This window comes from Canis lupus, chromosome 6, assembly GCF_011100685.1.
Source record: "Canis lupus familiaris isolate Mischka breed German Shepherd chromosome 6, alternate assembly UU_Cfam_GSD_1.0, whole genome shotgun sequence".
In the NCBI taxonomy this organism is placed as follows: domain Eukaryota; kingdom Metazoa; phylum Chordata; class Mammalia; order Carnivora; family Canidae; genus Canis; species Canis lupus.
Genome location: NC_049227.1, coordinates 56931871 through 56951010, shown reverse-complemented (window position 1 = coordinate 56951010; position 19140 = coordinate 56931871). Strand labels below are relative to the sequence as shown.

The following is a 19140-nucleotide window of genomic DNA, read 5'->3' as shown; positions in this document are numbered from 1 at the left end:
TTGGGTTTTGGCACACGTGTGGTCTCCAGTCTCACCAAAGAGCAGTTTGGTGATGAACAAGAAGCTTCTCCAATTTTGACCCACAAATAGACAATTCTATTTTAGAGAAATTAGTGAAGCAAATGAAAGGCTGTGGGATACATTTAAAATAGCTACAGATTGTTAAGGGCCATGAGCCAGAGCAAACAGCACACCTTCCCACACGCCCCACTTGGCCTGTGATTACTCAAATCCCAGCATTGGCCGGGGCTGCTGCCCGTCGGGAACATCCCTGCAAAGAGCACCACTGGAAGGTAGTTTGCCAGGAAAGGGAAGAGCTAGACTGTACCTGGGCATGACATTTTCCCTTGTATTTATAAATTTGTGCTTAACATCACGACTCCCCACTGTTTGGTTTTCCATCTCCTCCGCTGGCAGTTTGCTTGTGTAGCACCGGCAGGAGCTCGGCCAGGCTGAGGAAGGGCTGGGAGAGGGACGTGGCTCAGGGGCTGCTTCAGGCTGAGCAGCCCAAGCGGGACCAGAAGCTCATCTGGTAGTAAGGAGGCTGTAGGGATGTACATTTATTCATGCACCAAAGGTTTTAAACAACTTGTAAATGGAGTGTGGTTGGTCCAATCCTGAGCTCTGGTGAAGGGCACAGGGGGGCAGAAGCTGGATCTCGAGACGTAAAAACATAAGTGACAATGTGGGACAGTGGGGAATAGATGCTATCTCTTTTACTCACAGGAAGAGTCGGCCTGGTGGAGGTTAGGCCCCCCACAATTGTGTCTTGAAGGGAGATGTACAGCAAACACCAAGGCACCTAGTCCTGGGGTGGGAGGGACAGAGGGGACACCAGAGACTGGAAAAGCCTCTGCCTGAAAAGGAAGAAGAGCCCTTGGCCAGGTGGGAGACATCGGGTTCGAGGCCCAGTGACTTCACTGGTTGCCCTGCTCCGGTCTGCTGTGGAGGGCTGTGTGCTGCGGCTGCCTGTCCCACCCCCTGAGGCCGAGCCAGGGAACAGTTGGGGGCTCCCAGGTGCATCTCAACTGCCACAGCATCTTTCAGCCTTGGAGTCTCTCATGTGTACAGTATGCATTTCCTTTAAAAAAAAAAATCAGAGAAACAGCATCTTTAAAGCCAACTAGTTTTTTTCCACCTCACTCTGATCAGAGAAGATCCCTCGCAGTTCTGAAAAAGTGGCCAGGCTGGGTGACAAGGAGGTGGGGATCTTACATGGACACAGCAGCAGCTACCTTGTGAGAATCGATTCAGGAGGATTTAGAATGGTTCTCTGGGCCTGAAATCCCACATTGTGACTGGTTGAAGAGGCTTCATTTCTAGACAGGCAGGAAGGATGTGGCCATGCACTCAAATCAGGAGATATTAGCACCTCTGTATGAGCAGGCCATTAGACTAGGAGATAGTGGGGCACACCAGGCAGTCGTGACAGGGATCATTGGCCCTGCCAAAGTGCAAGATGGGGCTTCTGAATGGGCAGGGAGCCGGGGAAGGAATCAAAGAGACCATTCCTCTATTCTGGACATAACCTTTGAGTTCCCACGACATTGTGTCAGTACAATTGCATCTCATTCCACGTGTGAGGACAGGAGTTGGTCTGGTTCCCCTGTGGCCTCCTCACTGGTGCCTGCTGGATGTCTTGTGCCAAAGCAATATTCAGTATGTAGAGGTCCTGGGAGCTAGGTTGGCTGTATTGGGATTCTGGGTTTTCCACTGACATATTTCCAAAGAGGTTTATCCCAATTTATTCATTCATTCATTCATTCATTCATTCATTCATGAGAGACACAGAGAGAGAGAGACGCAGAGACATAGGCAGAGGGAGAAGCAGACTCCACGCAGGGAGCCCGATGTGGGACTCGATCCCGAGACCCCAGGATCATGCCCTGGGCTGAAGGCGGCACTAAACCGCTGAGCCACCCGGGCTGCCCTATCCCATTTTAATAGTAAACAAACTGAAGTATCATGATTTATTCAACCATTCATTCAACAAATATTTATTGTGAGCTAAAGCAGTATTTTGAGTAACCAGGGATAGAGATAAACGTCATAAAGCTTTCGGTCTAGAGTGGGTAGACGAAAACAAATGAAGGCATAAAATGTGTAGAATGTGAGACAGTCGTCAATGCTATGGAGAAAAATAAGCCTGGAAAGAGACTTAAAAAGGAATTGTCACAAAAGGCCTCCTCTGTGGGTGACACCTGAGCAGAAACCAGGAGGAGGGGGGGAGCTAGCCTTGTGGGCATGTGGCCAAACCCATTCCAGGAAGGGCAAGGGTCTGGATGGGAGTGTGGTGTTCAAGGAGCAAGAAGGAGGCCATTGAGTTCTGTGATCTGTCCAGGTTTCGTCAACACAATGCTTGAGTTCCGGTCTAGTGTTAGAAATCTACATCTAAAAAATTCTTTTTAATGGGTACTGTAAATCTTATAACTACTCAGATTTTAGTTTTTTTCTCCTATAATTTATATTTGAACATATTTAATTATAAGCTGACTTTAAGTTAACATGCTTTTTTTTTTTTACCATTTTAACAACTTTCAGCAGCATTAAATACATTTGATGCTGTGCAACCATCACTACTAACCATTTTCAGAACTTTTTCATCATCCCAAACATAAGCTCTGTATCCATTAAATAACTCCCCTTCCCCCCCACCTCTATTCCCTTGTAACAGCTACTCTATTTGTCTCTTTTGAATTTGCTATTCTAGTTACTTCACATCAGTGGAGCTATATTATGTGTAGAACTTATTTTATTTAGCATGTTTTCAAGGTTTATTCACATTGTAGTATGTATTAGAATTTCATTCTTTTTTTGGTTGAGTAATAGTCTCTTTTATGTATGCCTCATTTTATTTTCTCATCCGTTAATAATGGGCATGTTGTTGGGCAGCCCCGGTGGTGCAGCGGTTTAGCGCCGCCTGCAGCCTGGGGCGTGATCTGGAGACCCTGGATTGAGTCCCGCGTCAGGTTCTCTGCGTGGAGCCTGCTTCTCCCTCTGCCTGTGTCTCTGCCTCTCTCTCTCTCTCTCTCTCTCTCTCTCTCTCTCTCTCTCTCTCTCTCTGCATCTCTACGAATAAATAAATAAAATCTTTAAAAAAAATAATGGGCATGTTGTTTCTATCTTTTGGCTATTGTGGATAATACTATTATGAACACTGGTGTACAATTATCTCTTTGAATCTCTTTTGAGTACATATCTAGAAGTGGAAGTGCTGGATCATATGGTAATTCTATGTTTAACTTTGAGGAACTGCCAAAATTTTTCACAATGGCTGCACCATTTTACATTCCCAACAATGCAGAGGTCCAATTTTTCCATATCCCTGCCAATACCTTTTTTTTTTTTTAAGATTTTATTCATTTATTTATTTATTCATGAGAGACACACACAGAAAGAGGCAGAGACATAGGCAGAGAGAGAGAAGCAGGCTCCATGCAGGGAGCCCAACGCGGGACCGGATCCTGGGACTCCAGAATAAAGCCCTGGGCCTCAGGCAGGCGCTAAACTGCTGAGCCACCCAAGGATCCCCATCAATACGTTTTCTTTTTTAAAAAATATTTTATTTATTCACGAGAACACACACAGAGAGAGAGGCAGAGACACAGGCAGAGGGAGAAGCAGGCTCCATGCAGGAAGCCCGACGTGGGACTCGATCCCGGGTCTCCAGAATCACGCCCCAGGCTGCAGGCGGCGCTAAACCGCTGAGCCACCCGGGCTGCCCAATGTTTTTAATTGCCATCCTAGTAAGTGTGAATTGGCACCTCACTGTGGCTCAGGTTTTACTTTTCTTACTACTAAAAAGTCAAATTTGCAAACTTTCTTCAATAAGTATATATATTTTTAGTTTGGGTCCTAGTGGCTTAGAGTTTTTTGACCCACTTCTAAATTATACTACAGATTCTCAACCAGGGGTGATTTCCATTCCCAATCCTCCTGACTGGGGACACTGGCAACAAGTGGAGGTCCTTTGGGTTGTAACAACTGAAGGATGGCTGGTACTGGCATCTAGTGGGTAGAAGCCATGGATGTTGCTGCATATCCCTACCATGTACACGACAGCCTCCTGCCACAATTTGGCCTCAAACATCAGTAGTGCCAAGGTGCACAGACCCTGGATCACAACTATCTTGTCATATTTCGTGTACCTTTATAAAGAAGTATCTTAAATCCTTCAGGAACAAAGCAGAATATATAGTGAACTGCTTCTGAAATAAACGATGTTAACATTGTGAAAAAGATGCAGAAAGCCTAACTTTTCACAATAGCATATTCAAGTTATATATTTGAATATACTTATTGACTTAGGTGCTAATCAATTCAATCGCCTAAAATACAATGTTAGATGAAAATATTTTATTAATATTTTCAAAGAGTTAACATGTTCCTGATTATATCTTGCCTTTCATTAAATTGAAAAATGTTATGTACCCGGCTCTCTGTTTGGCACTAATTATACATGGGTGGACCACGTGGATATGGTCCTTGTACTCATGGAGCATAAACCTCACTAATGAATATGTGATGTTAGGCCAAGCATAATTTTTTTAAAAATATTTTATTTATTTTTTCATGAGAGAAACAGAGAGAGGCAGAGACACAGGAAAAGGGAGAAGCAGGCTCCATTCAGGAAGCCTACTCTGGGACTCGATCCCGGGACTCAGGGATTACGCCCTGGGCCGAAGGCAGACGCTTAACTGCTGAGCCACCCAGGTGTCCTGCCTCTCCCCTTTTAAGTTGAATAGTTTAAGGAAACAGAAATTCTTATAAAATGAAAAACTTTAATAATTGTTTAAAGTAAAGGCACAAGTAAACATTTCAGGTTATCATACAATGTTACAATAAGAAACTCCAACAGTAAAATGAAAAACATTATAATTTTGCATCTGTATAGTATATCTAATGTATTATTCTATCATCTTTTCTTTGGAGTGAAAAGAAAGGATAGGTCGATCAATGGATAGGATGTAAAAAGTTGGATTATAAAGAGCATCCACTCTACTTTTAACCAGGAACTTTAATTCCAGGACAATTAATTAAATTAAAATTCATTAGTTTTAAAAACTGTTTTGTTAATGATAGAGCAGCAATAACTTTCAGGCTAAAGCACACCGTTTTAATAAAGTAAATCACTGATTTAATAAAATGTACCTTACACATGGTACTACACAATGATTAAGTTGGCCGTGAAAGGGCTTTACTGAAACACAATTCATATACTTATTTTACTTTAAATCTGAAAATGATAGTGTGTTATGTAAAAGGTAAAGCAGAAGATGGAACCAATTCATTTCTTATGATGTTAAAAATAAAATACTTAAAAAGGTCTAGACCTTGTTTTCAAAGGCACTATCTGGAGAGTAACAAGCTGTATCATGCTCAGAGCTAAGAGAAAGTTTTTTTTTTCTTCCAAACTAGCGTGCCAGGTGAGACTTGATGTCCCAATAGTCATCGAACATTGAATACTTAATATCTATCAATAGAAAGGGTAAAAATTGTGTAATGTTAGATCTTTGACTGCTTTTTACAGGAAGAAAATATTTACCACTGATTTTTAAAAGGCTGCTGAAATATTTGCTTGATCTAAAAGTTCTGTTTCATCACCCCATGCAATTTCCATTTCATTCAGATCCTACTTTTAGTGTTTCAACCTAGATGGCAACAACACCAGGAAGGTAAGTACCCTGTGAGAATACTTTGTGTGCTATTTATTTTATTCACTTTTCCTCCCTGAATATTCTTCAGCTCTAAGTGTTTAACTGAGTAACATTTAAATGACACAGAGTACCAGGGATTAAATAAAATCTATCAAGAGAACATTTTCTGATACCTCAAAAGTCTTAATATCAAATCAGGGCATAGTATCCTGTTGCATCCTAAAAACCAGGAAGATTCTAAACGCTTCTAAGGAGTATTTGAATCAAAGCTCTTAAATGAGATGATTGTTGTTTCTAGTTTTTCATTGTCCAAATTACAAGATCAATGGATTTACTTACTACGATTCTTGTTAACACCTAATTCCTAACCGGAAAACAGTACGTAGGAAATTCTCTAAGAATATCTTTCAAATTTAGAATTCAAACATGATTCTAGAAAGATGTTATTTTAAAGTCAAATTATAACACTGGCTCATTGAAGCATACACTAAAGGTCAATATGCCTGCTTGCAAGAACAGTGCTGGGATTCTGGAATTCTTCCCTTTCTCCATTTCCAAAGGTACAGATGTCCTTCCAAATTTGTCTTTGGCATCAAAGACTTCATGATATAAAACAGCTGGAACATTTTCCATTTTGAATAGTTATGAGTTTAAGATCCACTAGGAAATTTTAGGCTTCCAAACCATTAGTTCTACAGCAGAAACAGGTAGTTTGAGCTTCTACTGAGACAAACTTAAGATGTAAACCTACATTTTGGACTGTTTGTACCATACAGTACCTGTTGTAACTACTCAACTTTGCCATGGTAGCAGAGAAGCAGCCACAGATGTCAATGGACAAGCATGGGTAAGCTCCAATAAAATTTTGTCAATACTGAATTTCATATGATTTTCATGTGACATAAAATATTGTTCTTTTGATTTTTTTTCTCCCAAGTATTTAAAAATTAAAAAGCTCTAAGCTTGTGAGTCATGTAAAAACAGGAAGCTGGTTGGAATAGCCTCATGTCCTGTATTTGCTGACCCTTGGTCTAGATCATTTAGATTTCTTATTGTGGGGGTCAAAGCAATCATGTGGCCATGACTCACCTCATTTTACCTGGGCATCAACAGCCCCTAGGCTGACAGTAATGAACTCCAAAAGAGAATCCCAAATAGCACCAGTCAGGCAATTCTAGTAGATAATTCTAGTAGACCTCTGCAGAGTTTATGAGTGTTGATACATCTATACATATAGATCTATATATATTCAGGAAACCAATGAAATCACATTAATTGCCAGAAAAGCAGAGAATTGAGAAATTCATTAGCTGAACCTTTTCAGCTTGGTGTCAGAGAGATCTTGATGAAACTTTTGGCTCTGCTACTTACTAACTTGTAACCACAGGTAAATTACTTAACCACTAGAATTTAACCTGGTGATATGGACACAACAGGTGTTATTTTCAATCTGGTTTCCCAAGCAAATAGCTACAAAGTGCTTGCTGGAAAAGCCTAATCCATAAATATACCATAAAGCTTAACTCCTGGCTTTAGACACAAAAATGATTCTTTCTCTTCTACTCCATCCTGTCATACAAATTTTTTTTTTTTCTGCATGCAACATACTGTGCAAAGTTGTATCTCCATATATACTGAATTCTACTTTCCTCTTATCCTTGAAGGCTATTTTTTTTTCCATAGGCTGCTGATGAAAATGGAAGTGGAAAGCATCCAGTCAACACATTATTGTTATCTTTAAGTAATCTAAGTGTAATTTGGTGTTTCTACCAATTTACCATTGACAGTCACTCAAATTTCCATGAAAAAAAGTCTAGATAAAAAGGAAGAATTGGTAGAAAAAAATTCTTATGGCTTTATCTATGGATTAGTAACTAGAGAATCTGAAGATAATGTTCATAGATTATTTGCAGATATAATTTTTGTGTATCTTGGACCTCAGTCCATTGTTTAAATTATATTAAGTAGATATTAGCACTAAGTAATACGTGCTATCACCTCTTTAATCATGAAAAATTTATTAGTTATATACACATGAAGTAAAATGTCACCAATAGTGTTTCTGAACAAGCATTAGTTCACTTATGAATCTGCTAGTGTTGAATGCTAAGCAAAATACTAAAGCTATTAAAATATTAGTGTTTGGTTTTATTTTCAATTTTCTTTTAACCTATTATTTACAGAAGTCCTGTTGGAATGCTGAAGGCAGTCATTTTGCAACATGTACATTCTTCATATAAAATGATGTTCAATGTGGGTGATGTAGACTTATAAATATGTACAAAAACCCAATTTATTTTTAGTTAACCTTCTATTCTGACCAGTAGGCAACACACGGAAGCATATGTACATAAAAATTAGAAATTAAAACAAAACTTAAAACTCTCAAGACAAATGACCATTAATTTGTGTTTGCAAAATTATATGGAAAAAAGAAAAGGCTTTGTGTTTGGGAGCTTTCAGTGGCTCATTACCAAAGCAGTAATTTTAACTGAAAACAACAAAACAACAAACAAACAAAAAAACCAACCCAAAAAACTCCCCCAACACAAAAACACAAGATTAATTCAATGTTTATATTGGTCAAATGTTTGTAGACAGCTGCCCTGAAAACAAATTGATAAATATAAATATGTAATTTGTTGAATGACCATGACATATTGCACTAGAGCAGTTTTATCTGAAGAAAATTCAATTTTCCATAGTTCTGAACTTCAAAATACTTCTCACATATAGATAAATTGCATTTTCTAAACAAGAAACATTAATATTCAGTAATACTGTTAGAACCTTATTTTTCCCATTAACCATATTCCAGTCTACTTTATGGCAATGGTAAGTCAGTGGTGAAGATTTGGCAAAGATAAAAAGGCAGATAAGACTGTAAAATATATATATATGTGTATATATATATATATATAGGTATATAAGTATGTACATATGAAACAGATATGTTCCCCAAACCCTTAATCATATGATAATAACTGATCCCTTAAAAAACCCCACAGTCTAGGTCACAGTGATGGTCAGACAGTGGTTGAGTACGATTCTCTTCTTGGGGGCTGCTCCTTTCGGGTCACTTGGTTGCTGTCTCTGGTCTCCAACACACTGTCTTCTGTTTCGCTTTCAATACCATCTGCCACAGCGGGGTCCAAAGACATTGGGCCAGATTTTCTGTGCAAAGGAAAACCAATGCCACCTTCCCGTAAGGAATTATCCATAAAATCTTCATCAGAGGAATGGAATGATTCATCATCTCCTATTAAATGGTTGACAATGTGGATTCCATCAAAAGAAGGCTGACCTGAGAAGACCCTCTGGCCTTTTAGGCACCTGAGCTGTCAAAACAAAATCCAAGTTAATATACTCAACTGGGGGAAACACACACTAAGAAAGCAAATGTTTCATGTTTAAGAAGGAAGATACATTTTTTCCATTTGTAGATAAAATAGTAGCTACTAATTTTTGTGTGTCTCCTATGTGTTATGTAATGGGCACATAACTTGTTATTTTAATTGAATTATCACGACAGTCCTATGTGGTAGATTCTATCATTCTCATTTTAGAGATTAGGAGACAGAAACTGAGATAGAGTAACTTGCTGAGGACACATATCTAATAGCATAATTTAGATTCAAACAGAACCTTCATTATATTATCGATAATATAATGAACTCCATGTACCCATCACCTAATTTCAATAACAAAACAACATTCTTGTTACATTTGTACCTCTCCTGTCCCTGGATTACTCTGAGGTAAATCCCAGACGTTCTATCAGTTTACTTGTAAATATTTCAGCATGCATCTCTAAAAGATGAGGATTTTAAGACCATACTCTGATCACTCACACTGTCTTAAGAGCACATCTCCCTAATTCTGTGAATGATGAAAATCATTTACAAAAGACGAAATGTTGCTGTGAGTCCCCGTTCTATTATAATATCCCAAAGACCACCAAACCACTCAAGGCAGGGATGCATCTTGCAACCAATGAGATTTCTCTCTGCATGGGAAGAGTGTCAGCAGCATATAATTTTTTTTTAAAGATTTATTTATTTATTTATGATAGACAGAGGTGGGGGGCGGCACAGAGACACAGGAAGAGGGAGAAGCAGGCTCCATGCCGGGAGCCCGATGTGGGACTCGATCCCGGGACTCCAGGATCGTGCCCTGGGCGAAAGGTAGGTGCCAAACCACTGAGCCACCCAGGGATCCCCCGTAGCATATAATCTTATCTTCTTTCCCCCACTCCTCCCCAGGGAGAAGGAGCAACTTCTCTCATGAGGGAATAGGGGAGAGGAATGGCATACACGGCTCAGCTATTTTTCTTTCCACCTTTCAGAACCAGGTCTGGCTATCCCAGGAGTTTCACATGGCCAGAAGTTCATGTTGACACCGTATGTTACCTGTTACGGGTGGGCAAGCCTGACTAATTCTAGAGATCAGCGATGAAAAATCCATTGTCACAAATCCAAACCACATTCTCCAAAACCAGCTTCTTCAGGAATAAAGGTGATTTCTTTCTATCATCTCCCACTTTTTTGCCTAAGTTATCTTAAATTCCCAAACCTACTGGCATGCATACTATGACTTCTACTAGCATATAATTGAGACATCACCTCCATCATCAAGAGCTTAGGTTTTAAATATGAAATTTAATTTGATATTGTCACTTGTTCAATTTCCCCCACACACCATGAATTTTCTCTTAAAATAGAGAAGAGCTAAAAACAAAACAACCCAAACAGTAATAGAAAAAAACTAATTACCAAAATCTACCTTGACTTGCAAGAATTTAGCTGAAACAGATCCCATGCCTCCTACCCTTATTGCTGTTAACCTTCAACTTTGTTTCTCAGGGGCAAATTCCTGGTCACTCATTATCTCTCAAATCTTAAGATAAAGCCTGTGTGAAATATTCAGGAACTATTACGTATACTTTCAAAACTAACGGTTCTGAAAGAAAAGACATTACTGCCTTGCTATCCACCTGCCAGCTTTCCTGACAGACTTCCAGGAAGAAGTGAAGAAACATCAACTCTTCCTGGCTGATGTGTGAACAACGGGAAACAAGAAGGACGCTGAGACTCAGTGCAGCCATGTCAGCCTCAGGCAAACCTTCAACCTTAAAGAAATTCTTATGCCCTGGGCCAAAAGAACAAAATTACAGTGAGGTACAATGTAATTTAAGTAACACCATCTCCCTTGGCAGAGAAGAAAGGACTTAAACTTGTAGTTGAATTTTTACCAAAAGTGCACAGAGCACCAAAAAACCTCCGCAGAGCTGTGATACCCACTGCATTACTACAACTGCCACGTTCTGATGCAACATCCTATCACCACATTGCAACACACAATTTATAGCTCCAAGTGTTAAATTAAGTCAGTTAATCTCTTTCTTTCTTTTCTTCCCAGATCCTTTTGAAGAAATAATATGGAACACATGTTTTCCTTTTCCCTGGCTGTTACCAAAGGAGAATGGCAGGGAAACCACAACTTCCCAATTGTTTGGAAAGCTGCAGCTCTAACAAATTTTATTGCAATTAAAAATCTGCAGCCTCCTATCAGATGTAATAATGACCTCAAATATTATATAAAACTCACTTTAGGTTGAGAGGTCATTTCCTCACTGTCAAAGGGGATGCAACTAAAGCTTTTTTGAGAACTGCTAATAAAGAATAGTATTAGCATAAAGGAGCTCTGGAGAGAAGGACAAATTGAAAACTGAAGCTATCCCTTAGTTAGCTCTTAGACCCAGGAGTGTGCTCATTGGTTCTGAGAGGAAGGCCTGTACAGGCCCTGAAAGGGGACATTTGGGCAAGGAATTTCAGGGTACTGAGAACCCATATTGTGGTCTAGAAGGGGCTGAACTTCAGGTGAGGATATCCTGGGGGACTCCTCATTCTGTGAAGAGAGGTTTGGCTAGAGAAGGCCACAGCTGGGCCCTCTAAAGTGCAAAGCTTTGGGTGACTGGATCTAAGAGCTGTACTGCTAATCCTATTACTAGACTTTTAGGAGCTAATTATATTTAAACAACAAAATCCAGACAATTTTCTCAACCTTATACCCCTCAAAACTTCCACAGATATTATTGTTATTCTTGGTAGCACACTTAGATTAGTATAGCTCAAAATATGGTCCACTGCTCATCTCCATCAGGATAACCAAGGATAATTATTAAAAATGCAGAATCCATTCTCAGATCTAAGGAATCAAAATCTGGAGTGTGGAACTTTTTAAAATTTGTTTATTATTTTTTTAAAGATTTTATTTGTGTATCTGCAGGAGACACAGACAGAGAGGCAGAGACATGGGCAGAGGGAGAAGCAGGCTCCCCACAAGGAGCCCCATTGGAGACTCGATCCCGTACCACGGGATCTTGCCCTGAGCGAAGGCAGATACTCAACCACTGAGTCACCCAGGAGTCCCAATTTATTATTTTTTTTAGATAATCTCTACACTCGCTGTGGGGCTCAAACTCACAACTCTTAGGTCAAGAGTTGTAGGCTCCATTAACTGAGCCAGCCAGGTGCCCTGAGAGTGAAACATTTTTTTTTACAAGCATCTCAGGAAATCTTGATATCTCAGTTTGAGAATCACTGTGGTAGATTGTTCAAACCAAATGAGGCTGAGTCAGAAAGCAGTTGATTTACCTGAAATGGAAGTCTTATTCACAATTTAAATGCTTCTGAACAATGAACAACTGCCTGTGTGTATCTGACATACAGAAATGGATACAACCAAGTAGTACAACCAAGCTGTTCTGAGAAAAATCCACTACCTGATGGTTGAAACAAGGACCAGTCTGTTTAAATGCCTTTTCTTGAAACTTTCTCTTGGTATAGGGTAGGATCTAGGAATGTGTATGTTCAAAAGACCAAGGTAATTTTGATGCACATCCCAGAGTAAGGGCCACTACTTTAGGCAATGTTTTGTTTGGTTTGCTTTGTTTGGTATCTCCTTTGAATCAATTCCTGTCAGGATCAGGAATTTGACAAAAGCTACTGACTGTCTTTCTTGAAAAGTGCATATATATACTTTAATATACTTTTCTGTAGCCCCTTGTCTTTTTAATTTTTGGTTAAAGAGCATTTTTATAAAACAACAACAAAACAGCAAAACTTTGTGAAATGCCAGTAACACACTCATATCATAAAAAAGATTTTAAAAGTATTATTTTTCTAGGTGAAACCAGACATAGGCTTTAAAGTCACTGAATGTGAATACAAGTACTTTTGAGACTCACCAAGGAAACAGAGGAACCAGGACTCTTTGGAATTTTAGGCAGAGGGACTCTATTCTGGTGAATTTTGGGATTTTCCCAAAGAAGGGTCTCAGCTAGATCATAGTCAACAGAACCCTATCCAGGCATTCAGAATTTTCTCCCAGCTTTTTAAAGTTCTCTAAACCTAAAGTTTGAGCAGAGAGTCAATTATTTTTTACAAAACCACCTAAGAGACACTAGGGGGAAAAAGGCAACTAGGAGGAAACAGACTATTGGTGAAAAAGAAAACTCTTTAAAAATCATTTATTTCCTCTGAAGAAACTGTATCTGTGTTTAAAAAAAAATCCAGGTTACTCTAAAAAAGAGGTTTCAGACATAAATTTCTCTAACCTGACAGACATGAGCTTTGAGATTGAAAAAGCTTATCAAGTATCCATCACAATGGATAAAAGTAGACTTACACAATGGTACCTCACAATGAAATTTCAGGATACTGGGAACAAGAAAAGATAAAGCATCTAGCCAAAAAACAAGAAGATGTTTTATATAAAAGATTAAGAATCACAAAGATAGGGGATCCCTGGGTGGCTTAGTGGTTTGGCGCCTGCCTTTGGCCCAGGGCGTGATCCTGGAGTCCCAGGATAGGATCGAGTCCCGTGTCGGGCTCCCTGCATGGAGCCTGCTTCTCCCTCCTCCTGTGTGTCTCTGCCTCTCTCTCTCTCTATCATAAATAAATAAATACATCTTAAAAAAAAAAAGAATCACAAAGATATTAGGCTTCTCAACTGTAAAGAGAGTATAGCAAGGCCTTCAAAATTCTGAGAAAAAATTTCCAACATATATGTAAAGTATTTTAATTATCTTAAAAAAATGTTTTAAATACAGGGAATAATTTAGTGGGTTCCTGTGTTGTCATCACCTAGCTATTTGGAAGCAAATGAAAAAGGATTTTTATTTTCATGTTTTTTTCTCCTGATCAATATGATCACATTTATCTTCAATAGCTTTTATTCTGCCACCAGGAGTATTTGAGCATGCCTATTATATCTGGCCCTGGCCAGCATGACCGTTACATATTTTTCTCTATTATAATTCCCACTATTATGGTCACTTTGTTTCTTTGATTACTGCTGGGATGATTGAGAAATGCCTTCTAGTTCTGTAACATTTAAAAATACTTACTTTAGGTATTAAGCAGATTTGCCATTTTTCAAACATAAGCTAAAAGAGCCACAAACTACCAGAGATGATCTCAGGGACTATTCAACTCAGTAGGTCATTCTGGAGTCCTTACTTTTGGGAGAATGTTGGTGATGTTAATAGCACCCTCTGATTTCCTAATTCTCTAGAACAATAATTAATAGTGTTATGTATAAAACCTGAAATTCTTATTTTAAAATATGTAGATTCTTGGGCCCCTCCTCTTAGACACCTGGATTCAGCAAGTGGGACTCAGGAATCTGTATTTTAAACAAGTACTCCAGGTAATTCTGAATAGGATGATCTATAGATCCCATTCTGAGAGACGCTGGTCTAAATGGATCATATTTAGGGATTTACTATATTAGGATTATGATTTTTATAAGATTATTTATTTATGATAGAGAGAGAGACAGAGAGAGAAGCAGAGACATAGGCAGAAGGAGAAGCAGGCTCCATGCCGGGAGCCCGACGTGGCACTTGATCCCGGGACTCCAGGATCGCGCCCTGGGCCAAAGGCAAGCACCAAACCGCTGAGCCACCCAGGGATCCCCTATTAGGATTATGTTAAGAAAATTTGGTAAGGATAAATAAATTTGAACTTAAGATGTTCTTTTTTTTTTAAAGATTTTATTTATTTATTCACGAGACACACACAGAGAGAGAGAGAGAGAGAGAGAGAGAGAGAGAGAGAGGCAGAGACACAGGCAGAGGGAGAAGCAGGCTCCATTCAGGAAGCCTGACATGGGACTCGATCCCGGGTCTCCAGGATCAGGCTGAAGGCAGTGCTAAACTGCTGAGCCAACCGGGCTGCCCCTAAGATGTTCTTTTTAATTTATCACTGCCATCATAACATTGGCCACTGTCATATTTTAAAAATACAATGGCCTAATGTACACAACCAACTGGGGGGGGGGGGGAGCAAATAAAAATGCAAAGAGCTATGAAGCTAATAAAAATTTTAATATATGATACCTTCACCATCTAGTTTCAAATCTAGTTCCCTTGGGATTCATTACTGAGGGATTCATTACTGAGGAACATCATCCAGTTTTAGACATCTCAACATCTCAGTTTATATCCAAGTGAGTGAACACGTGTTCAGAGTCAGAGCCTTCTCTTCTCCTATCAAATGTCAGTCAGCTTTCAAGTTCAAACTTTATTCTGAGAATCAGCTTCATTCATACCCAGGCGACAGATTATGCATTTTAAAGCATAACATGTTATAACATACCTTAGGAGTATATACATACCTTAGGAGTATAGTTCTAGCTTTACAGCTCTTGATTGAAAAACTATTTCTTTTTTTTTTTTTTTTAAGACTTATTTATTTTATGGAGGGGAAGGGCAGAAGGAGAGGGAGAGAGAAACTCAGACTCTGCACTGAACCCAGTGTGGGGTCAATCTCAAAACCCTGAGATTAGGACCCAACCAGAACCAAGAGCCAGTTCTTTAGCCAACTGCACCACCCAGGTGCCCATAAGTAGCCTGATACTAAAAAGTATATTCTATATGGTTCCATTGCAATAGTTTAAAAAAAAAAAAAGTTCAAAAACAAGCAAAAAAAAAAAAAAAAGAGAAAAAGAAAAATTTTAAGTTTAGTGATAGAAACACAAAGTTCATTAGATTTATTCTCCCTGCATTTGTAAATGTTTGAAAATTTCCATAATAAAAAACATGCACATTAAAAAATAAGGTTATCAATGAAACCTCTCAAAAATGCTTCCAAATTCATTTGTATCTGATCATTTTGATAAGCAGTTACACTCACAAAAGTCTCAATGAATCCAATGACAAAACAAAACAGAAAAAAACTGCTTCCTTTACATTTAAAAGTATTTTTTTGTTTTCTGGTATTATTTTGGTATTAGTTTAAAATATTAGCACTTTAATCATATTAAAACATATTTAATACATTAACAGGCATAAATATTTTCATAAACTTTAATACTGTATTGATTGACACATATTTGAATGTACTATTTACAGATAAGGTTTTTTCCAAGTTATAATGAATATTTAAAATCAGCACTGGATGGTTGTTGTACATATATTCTAGCTCCTCTGTTGGCCTCTGATGACGGAAACTGTTTCTAAATCATTTTTGTATCCTAGAACTCAGCATTCTGACTTGACAAGAGTGGACACAAAAGAAATATTGATGAACTACATTGAAAAGATAACAAGATTCTTGAGAAAACCCCCAGGTACTAATTATTCATCCCATCTTTTTTGAATGAGAATATTAAGAAGAAGACAAAGGGGAGTGCTAATATACAAGACCCCAATAATGTACTGTTTCTTACCTGATATGGACTGCTTCATCATGTTATGCATAAAGAGAGTAAAAAAATAAAAACATGTAGAATTTGTTTAAATAATACTTCAGATATTCTGACATATTCATTACAACTTTAAAGGCTAACAAAATCTTAACCTCTCACTAGCTTCAAGGAGATGGATTTTAAGATTTCCCTGCATGCATTCAACAATACAACCCAAAGAGAGTATTTAGTAAGTAAAAAAAGAAAGTGTTAAGATATTATACAAACTTCTAAAAAATATAGCACAAGAGGCAGTATAGCTAATAAGAAAACAGGAAACTGTCATGTTCATAGTCTGATGAACGTAGGTTTTGACAGGAAACAGCAGAGTTTCTACTGCATGATAGTAAAAATTCAAACACTTAAAAATGAATATTAAAAACTATTATAGTTATTTCACATAAAGATTATCAGTAAAAATTGAAAGCAGGGACACAAACCAGCAGGAATGAATATTCTGAAGGCCCAAAGGACTCACAATCATTAAAGATACACAAGTATTTTAAAAATTTCTTATTAGTCTACTTCATTAACTAAATCTCTACATGTTAAGATAGAAGTTTCTTTTGTAAAACAGAGAAATGTCATAGCTTTAGATACTTGTAGACTTTAAATATAACTTCCTAATAAATAATAGAGAAATCTGTGCTGAGAAATTTGATCACCTGGGCTATGCCCAGGTGGATAGAGTACACATGTTCTCTCTGTGTTTGCTTTCTTTCAGTAATTACAGAACACTGGTAACTTGAAAAGTTTTGGGCTGATTTTTAGAGTTGATTTTAAAGAGACATAACAGGTTATCCTTCCTCAATTTTAATGTGTAGGGGTAATAGAATTAATAATAAACCCTTATATTTATATGAGGTTTTACAGTTAAAGGTGCTCCCATGCATATTATTTCAAGTTAAAAAAAATTTCCCCTGTGTGTAACTGGAGGCCGAATTGTACAGACAGCTACCACTTTCTGAGATTCAAAAGAATTAAGAAGGGCTGCACTGAATATTCTGAAAGACAATCAGTCCACAACAAAGTGGAAAAAAGTCATCCACACACCAAAAAAACCCCTAACCAAATGAACTTTGATCACTACTAGACAGGGTTTAAACCATTTAAGTGAGTCATGTGATAACCAAGTGAACTGCAAAACAGATGCAGTAAGTTTCCAAGACTGAGTCATATCAGATTATAAAAGCTCCTATTTGTACATTTGGGTTTATATAATCAATTTTTGTAATACACTGAACTATCACTGTTAAAGCTAAATGTAACATTTCTGTAAGTAATGTAGAAGTTATAAAATTTTAAATAACTATACGTTATACTTTATATGAGAAGATGGACATAAAGTTCAACAATCACAAAGATTTGTATTTCTAAGTTCTAGAGGCTTTGCTCTTTTCCGTCAAAGAGTAATTAGTGATTTTGTTGAAATCCTTAATACTTTTAATAGTTTTTCTCAGTTTTCAAAATGTAAAAGGGAAATGGTGTGCTAAATTAATTCTCAATTATCAGCTTCTTCCAAAAATGAATTGTACGCATGACAAAGATTAAAACTAGCCATAAGCACACAAACCAAAAGATTTCCAGTGAATCAGAACAGGAAACCAATAAAAGCAATCAATTGGAGGTCATGACTTCTTGATCAGTGTATTACATAGACAAGAGTAAAAATTCAGACCTACAGTCCTTAAAAGCAGATTAACTTGAAAAATGCAAGAATTTTTTTGAAACAATACAAAACAATGTTGAAAATGGTTTTGGCTTTAAGCTAAGTAAATTATTTTTAAAAACAAAATAAAACACTTAAAATTTAAAAAGCATACAGATTCTGTGTTAAATGTATAAAATGCAATAGTTAAAAACCCATGCTTTTAGAAGCAAAGAAAAAATCTGTATACACAACAATAAGTGAAAAAGGTGGAAAGGAAAGAAAGTCTGGCACTGAAGAAATTTGTTACTAGAGGAGAGAGACAGAGAAGAACGAAGTCATTTACAAAGAACTTAGTCTTTCTCTAGTGTATGCTTAGATTTACCCAGTATACTACGGCAAACAAAATGAAACTGCATTGTACTCTTCCTGGCAGCTGACACATCTTGATAAAATTGAAACCATTAACATTATTTAGAAGGTACTCTAATGTCAATGGTGATGAGGTTAGGAATATATGAGCTTCTATGTAAATTTATGACCAATTACAGGAAATAAATCACTTCACACTTGTTTCACTCTGAACTTTTAAAGCTACATCAAAGTACATTTCATTTGATTTAACCTTTAGCTGAAGTACTGAAAAAATTCAAATGTTTGGCAAAACATCCTCATTGAAACGAAGTACTTCTTTTCTATCTGGATTGAACAGTCAATCTCTAAAGCTAAATCATAGGTTTTATCAGTCTAATTACTTACCCTCCAAATTTTTTTTTAAGATTTTATTTATTTATTCATGAGAGAGAGAGAGAGGCAGAGACACAGGCAGAGGGAGAAGCAGGCTCCATGCAGGGAGCCCAATGTGGAACTCAATCCCAGGACTCCAGGATCATGCCCTGGGTCAACGGCAGGTGTTAAGCCGCTGAGCCACCCAGGGATCCCCATACTTATCCAAAATTTAAACCATTTATCTGATAAAGGGTTTATATCTAAAATACATAAAGAACTCTTACAACTCAATTATAAAAAGACAACCCAATTATGAAATGGGCAAAGGATCTGACTAAATAGTTCTCTAAAGAA

At 37.8% G+C, this 19140-nt stretch overlaps 1 protein-coding gene across 14 annotated transcripts in view; it reads right to left on the bottom strand.

The window, feature by feature from the left end:
- Positions 1–4761: 4761 nt before the first annotated feature.
- EVI5 (ecotropic viral integration site 5) overlaps positions 4762–19140 on the bottom strand; it is a 194722-nt gene continuing 180343 nt past the window's right edge. For 7 of the 14 annotated variants that reach the window (XM_038541348.1, XM_038541355.1, XM_038541350.1 and 4 more), the window contains one exon: positions 8684–8995. In XM_038541348.1, the coding sequence (XP_038397276.1) occupies positions 8684–8995 (312 nt within the window). Of the gene's footprint in view, positions 8996–16391; positions 16405–19140 lie in introns of all 14 variants that reach the window. The other 7 variants (XM_038541354.1, XM_038541353.1, XM_038541356.1 and 4 more) reach the window with 6 other exon arrangements.